At 49.7% G+C, this 20857-nt stretch overlaps 1 protein-coding gene and 1 pseudogene across 2 annotated transcripts in view; one reads left to right on the top strand and one right to left on the bottom strand.

The window, feature by feature from the left end:
• Positions 1-20857, bottom strand: part of LOC147717705 (E3 ubiquitin-protein ligase TRIM39-like) — a 948681-nt pseudogene that overhangs the window by 284940 nt on the left and 642884 nt on the right. The gene's annotated exons all lie outside the window — the stretch shown is intronic.
• Positions 4944-20857, top strand: part of LOC147717707 (E3 ubiquitin-protein ligase TRIM11-like) — a 442086-nt gene continuing 426172 nt past the window's right edge. The window contains exon 1 of the mRNA XM_086919295.1: positions 4944-5840. Coding sequence (XP_086775421.1) covers positions 4944-5840 — 897 coding nt within the window. The remainder of the gene's footprint in view (positions 5841-20857) is intronic.

Here is a 20857-nt window from a genome sequence, read left to right as displayed (position 1 = left end):
ATGCCGTGAGGGTCGGCCCGTCCCGGAGGTGGCTCCCGATCCCATCAGACCTCGGGCGTAGCCGATGTTCGGGCTGTCTCAGCGCTGGAGGAACGAACACGAGGCCGGTGGGGTCGCAGTCCCCCCTGATCCTATGGTAGGACTTTAAGGCTGGTTTATACAGAACTGTTGAAAGCGCAGAGGAGGCTGCGTTGGAGGTTGCTGCCTACCGCAGGGACCTGCGGAGACCTGCTCTACTACTGTTTGGGACTATGAAATAGCCAGCCACGACTGGGTATTGATCGAACGGAGGCGCATGCCGCAGATCCACTAACTGTGCACTGAGGCTCCAATACTTTACGGTGCAAGGCCGCGATTGGCTAATCTAAGGAACGAGCAGCGCATATTGCTGGGGGACAGAAGATAGGCTGGACTGGCCTGAGCTTGCTGTTAAGTCAGTTAAGGTTAGTAAGAAACCCTTGACACACGTGACCCCCCTGACACCTATGCCCAGGCTGGGCGGTGCACTGTATGGTGTCCACGTTTGCAGTGGTTTCAGTGGCACAAAGGAGTGCGTGGCACAGAACTGGAGTGGTACCTTGATTAAGGGAAAGGGAAAGATCTCCTCCAGTTGAAACTGCGATGTAAGCAGGCGGAAAGAGCCTGGAGCAAGCAGTATCTAGTGCAAGATAAAGCACTTTTCAAACAGGCCCTTCTGGACTACAAAGCGCAAATTAAGTGCCCTAAAGCCAAGTTCCTTGAGGAGATGTTGTTGCAGGCAGCGAATAAGTCCCAGACCCTTTTAAAAATCGTCAAGGACTTTTCGCGTCCTGCCTGTGCCACTAATAATATCCCGGCCTCTCAGTCTTTATGTGACTCTTTAGCAGCGGCTTTTGAGGATAAAATCGCCACCATTCTGAGTGATTTATGTAACCCAGCTACCACCCGTCAGCCTTTGCCTGTTTCGGCTCCTTTACTACCTCTGAGGCCCTTGTGGAAGATGTGGGGCAGGTACGGCTAGATAGCTTTCCTCCCCCTTCCTTTGAGGATTTCTGCCTTTTGGCCAATGGCGTGTCCTCGGGCTCTCCCATGGACCCGCTTCCTCATAGATTTTGGAAGGTGTTCCAAGAAGAACTCTTTCCCCCTCTCCATGCCATGTGCTGTCAGTCTCTCAGCACCGCTACTGTTCCCGATTGTTGGAAATTGGCTGTGGTCTCCCCTCTTTTGAAGAAGGCAACGCTGGACCCTACTTGTGTGGCGAATTATCGGCCTATCTCGCTGCTCCCCTTCCCCATTAAGATCCTTGAGAAGCTCGTCAATAAACATCTGTCCAGTTTTTTGGAGTCCAACCTCTGCCTGGATGTGGCCCAGTTCGGCTTCAGGTCAGCTCATGGTACTGAGTCTGCACTGGTGGTTGTGTTAGATGACCTTTGTTTGCGTGTCGACTCTGGTCAAGCAGCCTTTTTAGTGCTGCTCGACATGTCGGCCGCGTTCGACACGGTCAGCCATGATATTCTCATCAGCAGACTGGAGGAAGTCGGGGTGGCTGGCTCGGCCTGGGATTTGCTGGTCTCCTATTTGCATGATAGGCATCAGGTAGTGGCCTTGCCACCCTATAGATCTGCTATCAGAAAAGTGGGGCAAGGTGTGCCTCAAGAGTCTTATTTAATCTTTATCTCCGCCCTTTGGTCAGGCTGATCAAATCATTTGGTATCTCAGTTATGAATTATGCTGATGATACTCAGCTTATTTTTTCCTTCGAAGGCAGTGATGCTGTGTCTCAGGAGACTTTCCATCATTGCATGACAGCTACCGCGGACTGGTTGTGCCTTAATTCCCTCCAGTTCAATAGCTCCAAAACAGAGGTGCTGCACTGTTCCGTGGATCGCATCCCTCGTCCTTTGCCTATGGATTTTTGGCCTCCTCACTTCCAGGGTACCGTTGCGGCGGCAGGTTCCGCGCGCAACTTGGACCAAATTTACAGTTGGGTGCCTTTGTTAACAAAACAGTTGCTACATGCATGATGTTGCTTTGCACTTTGCGTAAAATTCTCCCTATGCTTCCGACTCAAGCCAGACCAGAGGTAGTGCACAGTATCATCCTTAGCAGGCTTGATTACTGTAACGCACTGCTTCTGGGTGCCCCTGGAACCTTGATTGGTAAGCTGCAGCGCATTCAGAACATGGCAGCTAAGTGGGCCCTTTCTCGGCTGCGCTCGGCTTCCTCTTCCTTGGCGTTAAAAGATCTTCACTGGCTGCCTGTCCACCAGCGTATCGGCTTCAAAGCATCTTGCATAGTCTTCAGGGCCCTCCATGGGCAGGGGCCTGTTCGGTTGAAGGAACTTTTTTCATGGTACAAGACAGCCAGACCTTTGCGATCTTCATCAGCATGTCTGGTGGTGGTGCCCAGAATTCAAAGGTTACGGATGGGTGGCCGTTCCTTTGGATACACTGCAGCCAAATTCTGGAACTCCCTTCCCTTGGCCTTATAGAGTGCTGTTGAACTCACCTCCTTTAAGAAAGGATTGAAATCCTATCTCTTTCCTAGGGCAGTGTAACTTTGCTTTCGTGTGTCAGGCCAGGAAGAGTCAAAGCGCCAGGATACCCTCAGGGTGGCAGTTGTGCTATAAAAGTATGGTTACAATTACAATTACAATTAGAAGGGTGTGCTAGCAGGTACTGTGACTACCCATTTGGCCGGATGGGGCACACTACAGTATCTTTGGACTTGAAGGTGGCGGGCAGCAAGAGGCGCAAAAGCACGATGGTGCGTTCAGACAATCGCCAAATGAAAATAAACTTTGAATACGTGAAGAAAGGGGCGAAGACGGTGCCGGTTGAACCGGGGCCTAGTGGAACGGAGCCTACCGGCGCAACCTCTCCATCTAAAGAGCTTGACATGCACCATTTATTACAGGAGATGCGACAAGGCTTTGCCACCGTGGTGGAGAAAGTGGACAGAATGTCCTCCTGGATGGACGCTCTTGTGCATAAAGTGGATCAGCACGAGGAGCGGATCACGACGACAGAACAACGCATTTCTGACAATGACGACATCACCGCCTCCCATACATCTCAGCTTGCCCGCATGGACAACTTACTGCGGGTTATAGCGGCCAAAAATGAGGATTTGGAAGCCCGTAGCAGGCGCAACAACATTCGCGTTACAGGCATTCCAGAGTCTACAGACACAGGCAGGATGGAACTATAGGTAGAGAAACTCCTCAGAGCATTGGTGGGAGAGGATGCCTTCTCTCCTCAGTTCATTGTTGAAAGGGCGCATAGATCATTGGCCCCGTGCCTAAGCCTTGAACACCGCCGAGGCCTATCTTTGCTTGCCTGCTGAACTATCAAGATCGGGACGTTGCACTGAGAGCAGCCCGAGCCAAGCAGAACCTGAACTACAATGGTATTACCTTTTTTATCTATCCTGACTTCACTCCCCTAGTGCAGGAGGAAAGACGCAAATTCTTGTCTGTCAAAAAAAAATTGCGTGAAGCCCAGCTAGACTATGCATTGCTATACCCGGCGAAGCTACGGGTGACACACCAAGGAAAGCAGCAATTTTTCACGAACCCGCAAAAAGCAGAAGACTACTTGAAAGCAGTCCGAAAAGCACAGAGGGGTGGTCGGGGCGACAATGCAGACCTCGAGGACGACCCACCGATAGCGGCGAAGATAACTGATGCAGAGCGCCTCCAATTGAAGAGACTACTAGGTCCCTATCCTGGTTGGCTGGAACCTGGGAACAATGTGTCCAATGGATCGGATGCCATGCGGAAGCTGGGGACTATTGCACCCGCCCAGTGGTAAAGTATTCCAGGGGCCACTCTCCCTGCCTTGACCTCCAACAAGGGCGGTATAGAAAAGGAGGCTAGCTGAGGGAGAAGTGGCTGTGCGTTCTAGATGATGTCTCCCCTACGGGTGAACCCCAAACACGGGAACAAGTTGTGGAAGTTGCGGGGGGGTAGGAGGGAGGGGTAGGGCGGGAACGGGTGGCTGCTGGCATGATTGGGATGCAGTAGTGGGAGGGGGGAGGGTACTGTTGAAGAGGGAACTTTAGTTTACAGGGTGGGAAGGCGGTTGGTTGGAATTTGTGGTACTCCACATCACCTGAGAAGAGATGGTTTTATAGAGACTACTATGGCATGTTGCGATTCTATGATGTTCTTTAGCTTATGGCGAGATCGGGGTCTGATGCACAATTGAATTGTATGTCATGCAATATAAGGGGTCTTAGCAATGCCAAGAAATGTCGAAATGTGATTGCATACTTGGACCGTCACCGAGTTCAGGTTGCCATGCTGCAGGAAACACACATATCACCACAGGCACGTACGAACTTCGCAAGCAAATGCGCTAGCACCCGTGTTTTTACATCCTACTCCACTTATGCGAGGGGTGTGGCCATCCTGATTAGGCGAACTGTGCCATTCCAAGTGTGTGGTGAATTGTCGGATGCGGAAGGGTGCTTTGCTCTGCTATGGGGACGCCTAGGCCGTGACACCATCACACTAGTGAACTGTTATGCACCTAATGTAGATATGCAACTTTCTTTACCATATTGTGGGGCAAAATTCTGGACGTGGGGTCCCGACACGTTATTTGGGGGGGCGACTTTAACTTAGCGCTGGTGCCCCAACTGGATAGGGCAGACGAAGTGTCGCATTACAAGCCAAGGCCCAGTGAGGCTCTCGTGGTGTGATATCAGAGGGCGGGCTGGTGGATAGCTGGCGCTACTTACACCCTTTTCGGAAGGAGGGCACACATTTTACATCACTGACGGGCACATGGGCACGACTGGATTACATTTTCATGTCCAGAGAGATTAGTGCGGAGGTGACCGGGGTGGCGCACCTCCCAAGGACATACTCTGATCATAGTCCGGTCCTGGTACACCTACAGGTGCCTGGATGGGACAACCCCAGACCACACTGGAGACTACAGCCAGCAGCCCTGCTAGACATGGTGTTTCGCACTGAGCTTGGTGAGGAGATTGCTGATTTCTTCCCTCGAAACAAGGGATCTGTAGAATCGGTCGAACACATTTGGGAGGCATTCAAGGTCATGGTCAGGGGGTATTGCATATCGAAAAGTTTCGGGGTCTTACGAGACATTCAACGTACAATTTGCACACTTGATAGCGAACTGAAGGACTTGGAAGCTCGGATGGTAGCGGGAGATAGCGCTGAAACACATGCAGAGTTTAGAAATAAACTGACACGATACGAAGAGGAAGCGAACAGGGAAGCCAAGTTTAAGGGGAAATACTGGCAGGCGAGAAAATACTGTGAAGGAGACAGACCAGGCAAGGCCGTAGCAGTGCTGACACGTGCCCCGCACAGCCATAATACAATTCTAGAGGTTGCAGATGGACAGGGTCAAACAGTCAGAGACACAGATGATATTATGACCGCTTTTAAGTCCGATTACCATGCGCTGTATACCACTGCCACGACCACGGACGTGTCGTATAACGACTTCCTTGGTGATGTAGCTCTCTGCTGTCTCAGTGACGGTGACAGGGCTTTCCTGGCCGCTCCTTTCGAATTGGACGAAATCAGAGATGCTATTATGTCACTTAAAAATGGTAAAGCACCCGGCCTAGACGGGATCCCAGCCGAGTTTTACAAAGCGTATATAGACATTATGGCCCCTGTCTTCCGCGAGGTCTTCGAAGAGTCTGTAGCTGACGGGATCCTTCCCCATTCAATGCGTGAAGTCGTGATTACCTCACTACTGAAATCTGGCAAGAGTCCCAGCGCCTGTGATTCCTACCGCCCGCTTTCGCTCTTGAATTGCGATGTTAAAATTCTGGCGAAGGTGCTGGCCACCAGACACTCCCTTCTGATGACCCGGATCGTATTGCCTGACCAGTCTGGATTTGTCCCTGGTCATTCCACCTCCCATAACCTACGCACATTATTCTCTCTGCTCCGGGCAGTGCACCCTGATCTCCCAGTTGCAGCGTTTTTTTTGGATGCCACTAAGGCCTTCGATTCTGTCGAATGGCCATACCTATTCACCGTCCTGGCGCGTATGGGGTTCCCTAAATTATTTATCGCCTGGGTCCAATTGCTGTTTACGCAACCAACAGCGAAACTCCTGTTTAATGGCCGCCTTTCTCCCTCCATTGCAATCACAAGGGGCACCCGGCAGGGTTGCCCGCTATCCCCACTCCTATTCGCGATAGCCATTGTACCACTGGCTTGTAGGCTTCGTCAGCTGCACCAAGAGGGCGCAGTTTGGTGCTTCCAATGACAGATCGATGTGTCGTTATATGCGGATGACATGACGCTATTTGTCAAAGATCCGTCGCAAAACTTAAACCGCTTGCTTAGGGAATTTGTTGTCTTCGGTAGAATGTCTGGAGTGCACATAAACTGGGCTAAGTCACAATTTTACCCCCTTAGGGACGCTGTGGCTGATTTCCCACTTGATTTTCCTTTAAAATGGTGTAGTTCGGTCTTGCGCTACCTTGGTATCCAAATCTCACGTGATAAAGACGAAACTTTGCGGCTGAACTATGGTACTGCTGTCATGAAACTTACCGAATCGGTTGATCGTTGGAAATCCCTCCCCCTTTCCATGGCGGGAAGGGCATCGCTTATTAAAATGGTGCTGCTGCCCCAATTTCTGTATCTTTTCCTTACTATCCCTTACTACCCGGGTGCTTTCTTCTTCAAAACTTTAAAGACGGAGCTGTGTCATCTATTCTGGGGGGGTAAGCATCCACGACTGCGATGGTCAATGTTGATTCAACCATATGATAAGGGGAGCTTCGATGTACCCGATTTCGAGGCTTACTATCTCTGTGCTCAAGCGCATTACGCCTATCACTGGATGGCCCCCACTCCGTTTATGCCTCAACTGGCAGTTGAGTACTGGATCGCGAACCTCCTTCCCTTCAATGGGCTACTACATTGCCCAGTGACGTCCATAGAAACACCACATACCTCCGTCACATGCACTATGGATGCCTGGCGCCGCTTGGCTAAGAGGCTGGAATGCACCTTGCCGTATTCACCTCGGTTACCACTGACATATCATCCTAAGCTCGAAATCCTACAGGAACACGGCTTTCGATTGCTCTGTCGGCGCCTCCGAGTCACCAGCTGGGGTGATCTCTTTTCCAATGGCCGGTTCAAATCAGCAGATCTGTTTTTTACTTCTTACGATCCTACTCCACTAGATATGTTCTATTACATGCGATTGCGCAAGGGGATGAAGGAAATTCTGCCTGGCTTTCCCAATGAACCTGATGTCCTATCTCCACTGCACTTGCTGTTATGCTCACAGGATGGTTCACATCTGGTGTCAGGCATGTACCGCCACGTCAGGGCGTGCGGCCCGGATCTGGAGAGCTCGGCCCAAATGCATTGGGCAACTGACCTGGCAACAGAGGTCACTGATGAACAATGGCTATAATGCTGTAACCTTACACTTCGGATATCGGCCAGCAGTAGGCTCAAGATGATCCACTTTAAGTTCTTGCAGCGGCTGTACAATACACCGGTCAAAAAATTCAAGTTCCGTCTGTCCAGTGATGATAGATGTGAACGCTGCTGTGCGAAGGGCGCTGGTTTCCTACACCTCGCCTGGGAATGCCCCCTGGTCCATGCCTACTGGCAACAGGTGCATGGAGCCCTTGAATCAATGGTTGAGGAATCCATGAATCCTGATTTGTTACTGATGCTTTTGGGGCACACACCACACATCCCGAAGACTTGCAGGAAGTTCTTGGACATAGCTTTGCTTCTCGCAAAACGGCGTGTTGCGTGTAGATGGGGGCGTGGCAGGGCCCCGAAGTTTAAGGATTGGATTGCAGACATGACCCACTGCCAGGAACAATATGCAACTTTTGCTGAAACGCTTCCGATTCCCAGCAGACCCAATGACATTTGGGGTCTTCTAATCAAGTATCTGCTAGCTCAAGGAGATGGGGACGATAGTCCGGATAGAGGCGGGACCCGGACTTGTGGTGATGGTCAAGTGGGATGTGACTGAACTGCCATGGGGCACTACCAACAGATGGCTTAGGATTATGAACATTTGCCACATAAATGCCTATATGACCTAACAACTAGCATAACCTATCAATGTTCACTGTTGTCATGCATAAAAGACCGAAATTACCCACAGGATACCTTTGTGACAAATTGAAACATGGCACTATCATACTGTTGCAATGGCAATAAGAAATTGTCCTTGATAGACATACAATGTATTAACCCTGTTGAACGCCTTTCATTGTATGATGATGTTAAATTGCCGTGAACTGTCTATACTGTATGATTCAGGTGCTATCACTGCAAACCACAATACCAACCCTTGTATTGCTTTGTGTTAAAAAATCAATAAGCAAAGGTTAAAAAAAAAAGTTGTTGTTTCCCTCCAATTACTTGATTGATTTTTCTCAAAATGTTTTTTTTCATTTGAGCTTACGAAAAGCTTGTATAAATCAATATATAAGTTTAGTAAATTTATATCTATGTCTGGGCAAAATGATAGTCCTTTGTTTAATAATTTTATTTGATCCATACTTAGGGTTTTCGATGATAAGTTGATAACTAACTTCTCTGTTGTTAATCTCTTTTTTAGTTTTGCTTTTTCCTTCCTCTTCTTATTTTGTGTTTTTCCTTCTTCTTCTACAGTTTCTGGTTTTGACTTGGGTTGTCCTCTCCCCGAAATAGTCCATCTTCCTCTTTGTCACGTCGTAATTTGAAATAGAGGCATCTCCCCAAAAAAATCCAAGTTGGAAATATTGGAATCCTCGTCTGTAGAACTGATGTCTGAGCTATCCACCATTTCTACTGTCTCATAGCCTGTGAATTCATCGATCCCAACCCGATTTCTGAGGGCATCATATTTTCTTGCGAGTGTACAAAATCGGCCATTCGTATAATCAATTAGAACACTCCGACATATACTTGACTTCTTCTTCTGTACATCCATTTCATGGTTATTGATTTTCTTTTACATTGCTTCGAGAGCTGCTTTAATTTCCTCATATATGGTTTGCTTTTCCAATCCTGCTCCAATTATTTGATTCTAGTAATTACTTTCTCCAATTTCCTTTTGGCATGTGTTATAAGAATTTTCATCAATCTAAAAGAGCATTCGTTGGTATCAATTTGTCACTGTTTGCTTAGATCTCCATCCAAGTCACTTAAAGTTGGCATTATCAATAATCTCAAGACTCTCGCTACTCTTTTATGTTCAATATATTTCTGGAGGGTCGTCATCTCACATCATTTGTTAATCTCCATTATCTGATTATGTTCTAGGTCCTTCAATATGGCATTGATTGTGCGTTTTCTTCTTTCTTCCTGTTCCACTGTACCCTGAGTAGATTGCATCACATTATCTTTTTTTTTAATTGAAGTTTTTGTTGCAAGTTTAAACAGATTATGACGTATCCTTCAAATAAACAAAATATACATATGCATTTTGCAAAACACATTCAAAAAACAAAATACGATGAAAATGGAAACATAAAGAAAGAAGATCTTATTAAGTCATTCCCCCATCAACCCATTTTTGAATTGGAGTCCAGATTTTTATGCCTAATTGCTTCCTTTTCCTTCCCTTAGTTGGATATATTGCCAGTTCGAGTTTGTATCTGGCTAATAATCGACCCCTCCATGTAGAAAACAACGGTGGTTCCGGGCTAATCCAGTCCTGTATAATGCATGCGCGCAATTCAGACATCATAATAAATACTAGATTGAATTGTTCTAAGTCAATTGAGTCTTTAGAAACACCAAATAATGTTAGTTCAGGTTATATAATCATTGTTTTACATATAATATTTTCGATGAATTTTTGAATATCAGAAATTAAACTTGCAAGCTTTACACAGGAGTAAAACATATGTATTGTGTCAGCTCCTCTCATATTACACCGATTACAATTTATTCCAACAGTAGTCCCCCATTTCAAGACTTTAGCGGGTGTATAATAAAGATCACACAAAATCATATAATGTTGAGTTCGAGTTCGCCCTGAAAATAAGATAGAAGTAGCCATTTTAATTGATTCTCTTAAGAATAAATCCTTTATTCCTAATTTCTCTTCCCATTTATCGCACAAATTATTAAAGTTGTCAGGGAGGTAGGTCATTAACACATTATAATAATAACCTATTTTCCTTTTACTAGTTAAACTGTCTATAAGTAAAATTGGCGTTAGATCTTGTCTCTCTTCATTAGAAAATGAATGTAGGAAGCTATGGATCTGTAAGTATTTAAAATAATCATAAGAAGGGATTTTAAAGTTATTTTGAAGGACGCCAAAAGAAAGTAACGAATCGGAGTTAGTTGTGTATAAATCAGAGAGATAGCAGATCCCTTTAGTATTCCATTTTTTCATCACCTGATCTCTAAATATGGGAGGAAAGCAATGGATTGGATTTAATGGGGTGTATCTTGTAACTTTTCTGATACCAACCAATTTTTTAATAATTCGCCATACTTTGTATGCTGCTGCTATAATCTTAAATTTTGTTTTTTTATAGTAGCTTGGTTCTATTATTTTTAACAGATGATGATTGGCTTCAGTGCCTAATACAAGTTCATATATATTTGGGTATTGTGCCAAAGAAGTAGGGATTTTATTACCAACAATCAACTGAGAAATGTATTGAAGTACAGCTGCTAGGTAGTAAAATAAAAAGTGTGGTACAGCCCAGCCCCCTCTATCTTTCGGTATAATCATCTTCTTATATGCTCTCCTAATGCCTCTATAACCCCACAAAAATCTTACTGAACTTTTTTCAAGTTCTTGAAAAAACCTATCGGAAATTCCAGAGGAATTGTTCTGAATAAGTAAATACATTTTGGAAGTATTAGCATCTTTAATACATTATTTCTGCCATGGAGAGATAGATGTAGATGATTTATTCTTTCCAAAGTAGAGTTAACTTTCTTGAGAATCGGGGTATAGTTTAAACTAGGTATTTTCGATATAGGTGTGGTTGATCTAATTCCTAAATAAACTGCTTCAGAGACTACATTTCTAATAGACGGTGGGTTAGGACCTATAAAAAGGATTTGTGTTTTGGACAGGTTTAATTTATATCCTGAAAAGGATCCAAATACAGCAGCAAGTTCTTCGATCCTCAAGAAAGCTCTTTCAATATCTTTGGTAACTACTACCAAATCATCTGCATAGGCAAGGGCTCTGTATGACATACCTCCTAGCTGTACAGTTAATATATTCTCATCCCGATTTAATTGATTGAGAAAAATATCTATGTATATGGCAAAAAGAAGAGGGGAAGATGGACATCCCTGACGTGTTCCTCGCTGAATAGGAAATAATGCAGACTTAGTAAAAACTATTTTTATTGCTGATACCGGGTTTTTATATAGTGCTTTGAGTGCGTCTTCTTCTGTACATCCATTTCATGCTTATTGATTTTCTTTTACATTGCTTCGAGAGCTGCTTTAATTTCCTCAAATATGGTTTGCTTTTCCAATCCTGCTCCAATTATTTGATTCCTGTAATTACTTTCTCCAATTTCCTTTTGGCATGTGTTATAAGAATTTTCATCAATCTAAAAGAGCATTCGTTGGTATCAATTTGTCACTGTTTGCTTAGATCTCCATCCAAGTCACTTAAAGTTGGCATTATCAATAATCTCAAGACTCTCGCTACTCTTTTATGTTCAATATATTTCTGGAGGGTCGTCATCTCACATCATTTGTTAATCTCCATTATCTGATTATGTTCTAGGTCCTTCAAGATGGCATTGATTGTCCGTTTTCTTCTTTCTTCTTGTTCCACTGTACCCTGAGTGGATTGCATCGCATTATCATTAAGTAACTCATTCGCCTTCTGGACTCTGTTCCTGCCTCTTTCTGCCATCTTGTCTAAGAGGTTTCCTTATTGTCCAAATGCACAATGCACTCTGTTAGAAATGGGATTTCTCGTTGGTTAGTGCATACACCTCAGCCAGGCAGAAACCACCACTCTAGTCAGGGCAAGGGAGTTACACACCGGAGATAAACCCTGTTCACTCCCTTGATAGCTTTGCAGAGCTGTCAGGCTTATCCCAGCAGCAATGTGTAAAGAGCACAGCAGCGACACACTAGGCACACCACATAAGAAACTCCACACAAGATTATATCAAAAATAGCCTTTGTATTACTCATAAAACACATTAGAACGTAAATACAAATATACACTGTGCCATCTGGCACTTGGTATGACTTTACAACGATTATATACACTACAGGGCCAATCTGGCCACTGTCATCACCATTAGAACTCACAGTTAGTGAAAATAACCAGGAACTACTGGTAACATTGCACTTAGCACAAATGCATTAGACATGAACATCATAATAATTGGTCCACCCTATTTAGGAGCATTATGCATGGATCATAATTACATCAGGCCCACCTTAGACCTAAATCTCAGCAGCAGAAACCTATAATAGTGCTCCTGCGCCTGTTTTAAATATAATGTGAGGGCCCTTACACTGGGATCGGGCACCACAGCATCGGTGCTCCCCCAACTGGGATTACCATACTCCCTGGGATGTTGTCCCCAAATCTGCAGTCACAGGGCTTCATCTCTTACTGTGTGTGCTGCATTAGCAATTTACAGGAACTGAACTCCTTTGAGGGTTGCTACCCCATCCTGCTCTCATGTGCCCCCAAGAAGATAGGTGTTGAAAGTGGGAGGAGCAAATAACCTCCTTCGGTGGGGCGACTTTGCAGGCTCTCTCGCATCTGACCAGGGTCGTCCAATTGGTCAAAGCAGCTGCCCACTACCACTCAGGGCAGCTGCTATTGCTGGGGAGCGGAGCCACACTATCTCCATTTCTCACACAGCCTCTCACCTGAGGTGGGGCCGAGCAGCGCTCCTTTTCACAGGCCTGGACGCAGGCAAGGCTCACTTCTCCTTTCTCCTTTCCTCCGTGGGGAAGAAAAACTCCATTTTCCCAAGGCAACTGCAAAATACGAGTGAGCTGGGTAATGGAAAACGGACAGCAAGGCATGGAGAAGAGCCTCCATTGGCCCTGCCCACACCCAGGATTTATTTTGCTTGGCTACCATCCTCTCCTGTAGTAGCTTCCTGCTACAACATCCTTCCCGCCGACCATTGGGGGGAGGATTGAGCCTACTCCGGGGGCTCAGGTAGACAAAGCGCCCTCTTCTCTCTCTTTGTGGGTGATGTTGGAGCCTGTGAGGCTCCGGCTTGATTGCTCCGGTAGGCCCTGCCCACCAACAGGCTTAGGAATCATGCTGGGCTCTTCTCTGCCATACAGAACCCCAGCCCACAGCCAGGTGTCCTCTGCCTGGCTTCTGGGAACACACCAGGCTCTTCATTCACGGCGCGGCATCACCCTGTCACAAGCAACAAAAGGTCCCAGGGCTCCTCAACGGAAACACAGCGCACACCACACTCTTTTGCCAATGAGCACAGGCTAGCCACTAAGCCCTGGGAGGGGCTTTAGAATGCAGGAACCAGGCAGGCCAGCACACTGGGGCTCCTCAGCAAGCAGAAGCTTCACTCTCACGAGTAGGCAGCCCCAGATGGCGGTTCCTCCTGGGGCCCAGCAGTTCCATACATTCAGTAAGCACACCAGCACATGGGGTCACAGCCCCAGTATGTAAATTCCAAGTGTCTTTGTTCTTCCCACTGGCATAGCCAGCATTGTGTAAGGCAGGCACAGTCCTATTCAGGACCAGGTGCTACTCCTCCCACTACTCCAAATGCAGATCAGCCTATTCAGCTCAGCACTGACTCGCCCAGCCCCTCTGGAAGACACTGCACCTCCCCAGCCCCTGTCATCCAGAGCCAGACATGCAATACAGGCACAAAGACACATAGCACACAGAAAAGCCCGCTTCTAAATGTGGCATTTCGCAAATAGTGATTATAAATCTGCGAGCACCATAATGCAGCATTTATTACCACTATTCCAAACATACCAAACTTACTCATGCTACTGCACTCATGTCAGGAATTACCACTGAAACACATATCAGGGAATCCCCATTACATTCCTATGAGAGGGCAGCCTCACAGTAGTGAGAAACCAAATAGGCTGTTTGTCACTACTAGGTCATGCCACACAGTTAAGGCACATGTCCTACCTTTTATCTACAGCGCACCCAGCCCATAGGGCTAGCTAGGGCCTACCTTAAGGGTGACTGATATGTAGTAAAAGGGGAGTCACAGACATGGCAACCACTTTATGGCAACATCACAGCTGGAGTAAACTGCGTGCACAGGCCCTGCAATGGCAGAGGCCTGAGACAGGTTTGAAAGGCGACTTTGGTGGGTGGCGCAAGCAGCCCTGCAATCCCATCAAAAGCATTTAGGTTAGGTGGTAAATGAGATACCACTTTACAAGGGACTGATAGGTAAATTAAATACGCCAAAGAGGTGTAGACCAATCTTACCAAGTTTACCATAGAGGGCATATGCACTTTAACACTGAACCGCAATCATAAAGTGCCCAGAGTCCCAAAACCACCAACACCAGGTCAGACAAAATACCAAGAGGAACGCAAAAAGTTCAGGGATGACCCTGCAAAAAGGGTCAAGTCCAACACACCCTTTCTTTTTTAAGGTCTCGAGCTTATTTCAAAGATCAAGTTTCCTCAGTTATTATAAAAAAACTGGGAGCCAGAGATATGCCCTTCTAAATTAGTGGGCGTTCTTATTGCTTTCACCGTTTATTCATGTGATAAAAGCCGGACCACATAATTTTCACCTTACGGTCTCTAACCGTATGCCGCATGGGGTCAGGTCACTAGCGGGGTTTCTTAACGGTACGGGACGGTTAGAGCCACCTCGCACCACCACCTATGCAGAGCTGAGTACACCGCTCCAAACCCCCGGCCCAACATCCAAGATTCCCGCAAGTGCCCTTCCGACTTATCAGCTTACCGATGTTCGTTTCTACCATGTTCAGTCGGGATATGGCTTCTCAACCAAGGGCCGAGACGTCAGAGGAATTCCCTTCTTCCAATATGCCTGAAAGGGAACAGATGAACTGCACACAAGTTTGTACCGAGCTCCCTGTGAGGAAGCATTGGGCGTACAAGAGCGTAAACTTAAAGAGAAACTCATCACACCACTTGTTATTAGGTCAGTGTACACTTCCTTAAGGCAGTGCAAATGGGACCCTCTGGCCTCTGAGCTACAGTGCCATTGCAGTGGTTGCACAATTTATAAGTATGGGTGAAATTTGCGAATTTGCGTTCTGCGAATTCGCGCGAAATCGAATTCGCAATCCGCGAAATCCGTGAATTTGTGCGAATTTACGGATTTTTGGTTTTTTGCGTGTTCGCTGGGTTATTTGCATGTTAGCGGCGCTTTTTGCGTGTTTGCGGGACGCTTGCATGGCAAAGTTACCCATGCGGTCGTGTATGGGCACAGCACCCTCTGGTTCACCACTGCCACTCTCTGGTTCATCACTGCCACCCTCTGGTTCACCACTGCCACCCTCTGGTTCACCCCTGCCACCCTCTGGTTCACCACTGCCACCCTCCGGTTCAGCACTGCCACTCTCTGGTTCACCCCTGCCACCTTCTGGTTCAGCACTGCCACCCTCTGGTTCACCATGGCCACCCTCTGGTTCACCACTGCCACCCTCTGGCTCATCACAGCACCTCTGGTTCACCACTGCCACCCTCTGGTTAACCACTGTCACCCTCTGGTTCAGCACTGCCACCCTCTGGTTCACCACTGCCACCCTCTGGTTCACCCCTGCACCCTCTGGTTCACCACTGCCACCCTCTGGTTCATCACAGCACCCTCTGGTTCACCCCTGCCACCCTCTGGTACAGCACTGTCACCCTCTGGTTCACCACTGCCACCCTCTGGTTCACAACTGCCACCCTCTGGTTCACAACTGCCACCCTCTGGTTCATCACAGCACCTCTGGTTCACCCCTGCCACCCTCTGGTACAGCACTGTCACCCTCTGGTTCACCACTGCCACCCTTTGGTTGACGACTGCCACCCTCTGGTTGACGACTGCCACCCTCTGGTTCATCACAGCACCTGTGGTTCACCACTGCCACCCTCTGGTTGACCACTGTCACCCTCTGGTTCAGCACTGCCACCATCTGGTTCACCACTGTAACCCTCTGGTTCACCCCTGCCACCCTCTGGTTCAGCACTGCCACCATCTGGTTCACCACTTCCACCCTCTGGTTCACCCCTGCCACCCTCTGGTTCACAACTGCCACCCTCTGGTTCATAACAGCACCCTCTGGTTCACCCCTGCCACCCTCTGGTACAGCACTGTCACCCTCTGGTTCACCACTGCCACCCTCTGGTTCACGACTGCCACCCTCTGGTTCATCACAGCACCTCTGGTTCACCACATCCACCCTCCGGTTAACCACTGTGACCCTCTGGTTCAGCACTGCAACCCTCTGGTTCACCACTGCAACTCTCTGGTTCACCACTGCCACCCTCTAGTTCACCCATGCCACCCTCTGGTTCACCACTGCCACCCTCTGGTTCACCCCTGCCACCATCTGGTTCATCACTGCCACCTTCTGGTTCATCACTGCCACCTTCTGGTTCACCCCTGCCACCCTCTGGTTCAGCACTGCCACAGTCTAGTTCAGCACTGTCACCCTCTGGTTCACCCCTGCCACCCTCTGGTTCATCACTGTCACCCTCTGGTTCATCAATGCCACCCTCTGGTTCACCACTCCCACCCTCTACCGAGACCTTTTGTGACGCAGCGGCAGCACAAAAGATGCGCCATGGTGCTGGGTATTAACAACGTGACGCATCTGAGAGATGCATCACGTTGTAAAGCCCTGTGCCATCAGGTGGCGTTCCGGCGCAGGGGAGGGCGTTCCTGCGCAGGAACGCCTCCTAAAAGTGGCTGAGTGAAATCTACAAGAATTCAGTCACTTTTAGGCCAAAACCCTGCGCCTGCTTGAAGCAGGCGCAAGGCTTGATGCAGCATTAGGGAGATAGGGCCCCCCAGGCATTGCTGGAGCTACATTGCAAGCTCGACGCAGCTCCAGCAATGCGCTGCTTTTACGGCACAGATGTGGCACACCATGGGTGGCGGAGCTGCGGCGCACAATAACTGATTCATCCCTGGGGATGCGCCAGTTATTGTAAATCTGCCCCTATACATTAAGCCAACGAGGGAGCACTTACTGATTAGACAGTAGAAAGTACTCCAGTTGAGTAGAGGTATTGCACAAAAAGGTGGCATCTTCACGGACAAACACGCAGGGCGGGATTCATTCTGCCCCCTGTTAGACTCGTTTTTTGTGCCCTTCTGCCCTCTGTTAGACTCGTTTTTCCCTTGTTTTTCTGCCCTTGTGCCCTCTGTTAGACTCGTTTTTCCCTTGTTTTTCTGCCCTTCTGCCCCCTGTTAGACTCGTTTTTTGTGCCCTTCTGCCCTCTGTTAGACTCATTTTTCCCTTGTTTTTCTGCCCTTCTGCCCTCTGTTAGACTCGTTTTTTGTGCCCTTCTGCCCTCTGTTATTCCCTTGTTTTTGTGCCCTTCTGCCCTCTGTTAGACTCGTTTTTTGTGCCCTTCTGCCCTCTGTTAGACTCGTTTTTGTGCCTTTCTGCCTCGTTAGACTAGTTTTTTGTGCCCTTCTGCCCTCTGTTAGACTCGTTTTTCCCTTGTTTTTCTGCCCTTCTGTCCTCTGTTAGACTGTTTTTTTGTGCCCTTCTTCCCTCTGTTAGACTCGTTCTTCCCTTGTTTTTCTGCCCTTCTGCCCTTTGTTAGACTGCTTTTTGTGCCTTTCTGCCCTCTGCATCACCACATCATCACTCATCGCTACCCCAGCATCACTCAGCACCACCACATTATTACTCAGCACCACCACATTATCACTCAGCACCACCACAGCACCACTCAGCGCCACCACAGCATCACTCAGCGCCACCACAGCATCACTCAGTGCCACCACATTATCACTCAGCACCACCACAGCATCACTCAGCACCACCACAGCACCAATCAGCACCACCACAGCACCACTCAGCGCCACCACAGCATCACTCAGCACCACCACATTATCACTCAGCACCACCACAGCACCACCACAGCACCACTCAGCGACCACTGCGCCTCTGGCCTGGTTGCCCCCTCGCTCCTCCGCGCTCCTGCTCCAGGGCCCCTTGCTGCGCTAGTTCTTCACTGACGCCGAGAGCGGCGCCCCAGCCGCCGCAGGGCCGCCCGCTCAACCCGATCCCGTTTTCCCGCCGCTTCCTGCCTACGGACCCGCCCCCTCGCCAGTCCATTGGTGGACGTCACCCTGCCTCCCAGCTGACCCGCCCTCCCGGCTCCCCTCTTAAGGGGACCCCGCACACACCTGGATAGCGACCACTGCGCCTCTGGCCTGGTTGCCCCCTCGCTCCTCCGCGCTCCTGCTCCAGGGCCCATTGCTGTGCTAGTTCTTCACTGACGCCGAGAGCGGCACCCCAGCCGCCGCAGGGCCGCCCGCTCAACCCGATCCTGTTTTCCCGCCGCTTCCTGCCTACGGACCCGCCCCCTCGCCAGTCCATTGGTGGACGCGACCCCGCCTCCCAGCTGACCCGCCCTCCCGGCTCCCCTCTTATGTCGCCCCCTCAGTGACCGCGCAGCGGACACGCGCAGCGGGAGTGCCGATTGAGCGCCGAAGGTGCGCCAAAGGTAAGCCCGTCCACGCCTAGACCGTGCCCAGCGCATGGACCCATGGCCCCCGCCGTCACCAGCCCACCCGCCGGACCTACGATGCCACCGAACTCAACGCCCTCAACGCCGGCCGACTCCAGGGCTGTTACCAAGCCAATCCGAGACGCACCCACGGACCCTTCTGCTGCAACGCCTGCAAGTTCACCTGCATCCGGACCTGCACCACTCCAGCAGTGCTCAAGACCTCGACGAGCAACAGCAGCAACCACCTGAAGTGCATCCTGCTCAACACCCGCTCCGTCCACAGACACGCCGTCGAGCTCTGGAACCTGCTCAACACAACAGCACCAGACATCGCCTTCCTCACGGAAACCTGGATGAACGCCTCTTCAGCGCCCGACATAGCCATCGCCATCCCAGACGGCTACAAGATCATCAGGAGGGACCGCATGAACCACACCGGAGGAGGCATCGCCATCGTCCACAGGAACACCATCCGCATCACAACCAACACCGACGACACCCTCGCAACCGCCGAGAACCTGCACTTTCAGGTCCACATCAACCCCAAGACCACCCTCAGAGGCACCCTCATCTACAGACCCCCGGGACAACGCACACAATTCAGCGAAGACATCGCCGACTTCATCAGCCCGCACGCCCTCTGCTCCGCTGACTACATCCTCCTCGGGGACCTCAACTTCCACATGGAGAACAACAATGACCGCAACACCACCACCCTGCTGGACAACCTCGCCAACCTGGGACTCAAGCAACTAGTGACCACCCCCACCCACTACGCCGGACACACACTCGACCCCGTCTTCTCATCCAGCAAGGACATCACCTTCAGCCACGCCACCGGACTCCACTGGACGGACCACAGCTGCGTCCACTTCAGCTTCGCAAGGACCATGTTCCACCACCACCAGCAACAGACTGCACGCAGGGGCTGGAACAAGATCACAGCCGACCAGCTCGCGTCCTCCCTGAGCATGAACCCTCCCACCAGCACTACGAACCCTAGCCAGGCGGCCACCAACCTCACGAAGTGGATCAGCGACTGCGCAGACGAGCTCGCCCCCTGAGGACCCCGCCCAGCAGACCCGGTAGCAAGAAAGCCCCATGGTTCACCGACAAACTCAAGAGCTCCAAGAAGAACTGCCGAGCCCTCGAGAGAACCTGGCGCAGAGACCCAACACCGGACAACATGACTGCCCTCAAGCTCGCCACCCGAAAACACCACCAACTCATCCGCGCCACCAAGAAAACTGCATTCAAGGAACGACTGGACAACAACGCACACAACAGCAAAGAACTCTTCAACATCGTCAAAGAGCTCTCCAACCCCAACGCCGGAAACAACGACATCACCCCTTCGCAAGACCTCTGCAACTCCCTCGCCTCCTACTTCCACAACAAGATTGCGGACATACACAACAGCTTCAGCACTCAACCGACGAACTCCACGACCGAACCACCGCCCCCCACCACCACCCTCCGCGCCTGGACTCCGATCAGCACCGAAGATACCGTCCGCACGATGAACTCCATCCACTCCGGATCGCCGACCGACCCCTGCCCTCACCACGTCTTCAATAAGGCCGACGCTGTCATCGCACCCCACCTGCGGGACATCATCAACACATCCTTCGACACCGCTTCCTTCCCGGAGAGCTGGAAGCACGCCGAACTCAGCGCTCTACTCAAGAAGCCATTGGCTGACCCCACCGACCTCAAAAACTACGGCCCCATCTCGCTGCTCCCGTTTCCTGCAAAAGTCATCGAGAAGACCGTCAACAAGCAGCTGGCCGCCTTCCTCGAGACAAACGGATCCCTCGACCCCTCGCAGTCTGGCTTCCGGGCCAACCACAGCACCGAGACCGCCCTGATCGCAGTCACTGATGACATCCGAGCGCTGCTCGACAACGGAGAAACAGGGGCCCTCATCCTCCTCGACCTCTCCGCGGCCTTCGACACTGTCTGCCATCGTACCCTAGTACAACGCCTCAGCAACGTCGGAGTCCAGGAGAAGGCACTGGAGTGGGTCATCTCCTTCCTCGCCGGAAGGGCACAGAGAGTCCGCCTCCCTCCGTTCAGATCTGAAGCCACCGAAGTCATCTGCGGCGTCCCTCAAGGCTCCTCGCTCAGTCCAACCCTCTTCAACATCTACATGAGCCCCCTCACAGACAACGCACGCCAGCACAATCTCAACATCATCTCCTACGCCGACGACACCCAGCTGATCCTCTCCC

This window comes from Lissotriton vulgaris, chromosome 5, assembly GCF_964263255.1.
Source record: "Lissotriton vulgaris chromosome 5, aLisVul1.2, whole genome shotgun sequence".
Classification (NCBI taxonomy): domain Eukaryota; kingdom Metazoa; phylum Chordata; class Amphibia; order Caudata; family Salamandridae; genus Lissotriton; species Lissotriton vulgaris.
The sequence above is the reverse complement of the archived record's forward strand: the minus strand, read 5'-3'. Positions and strand labels throughout refer to the sequence as shown.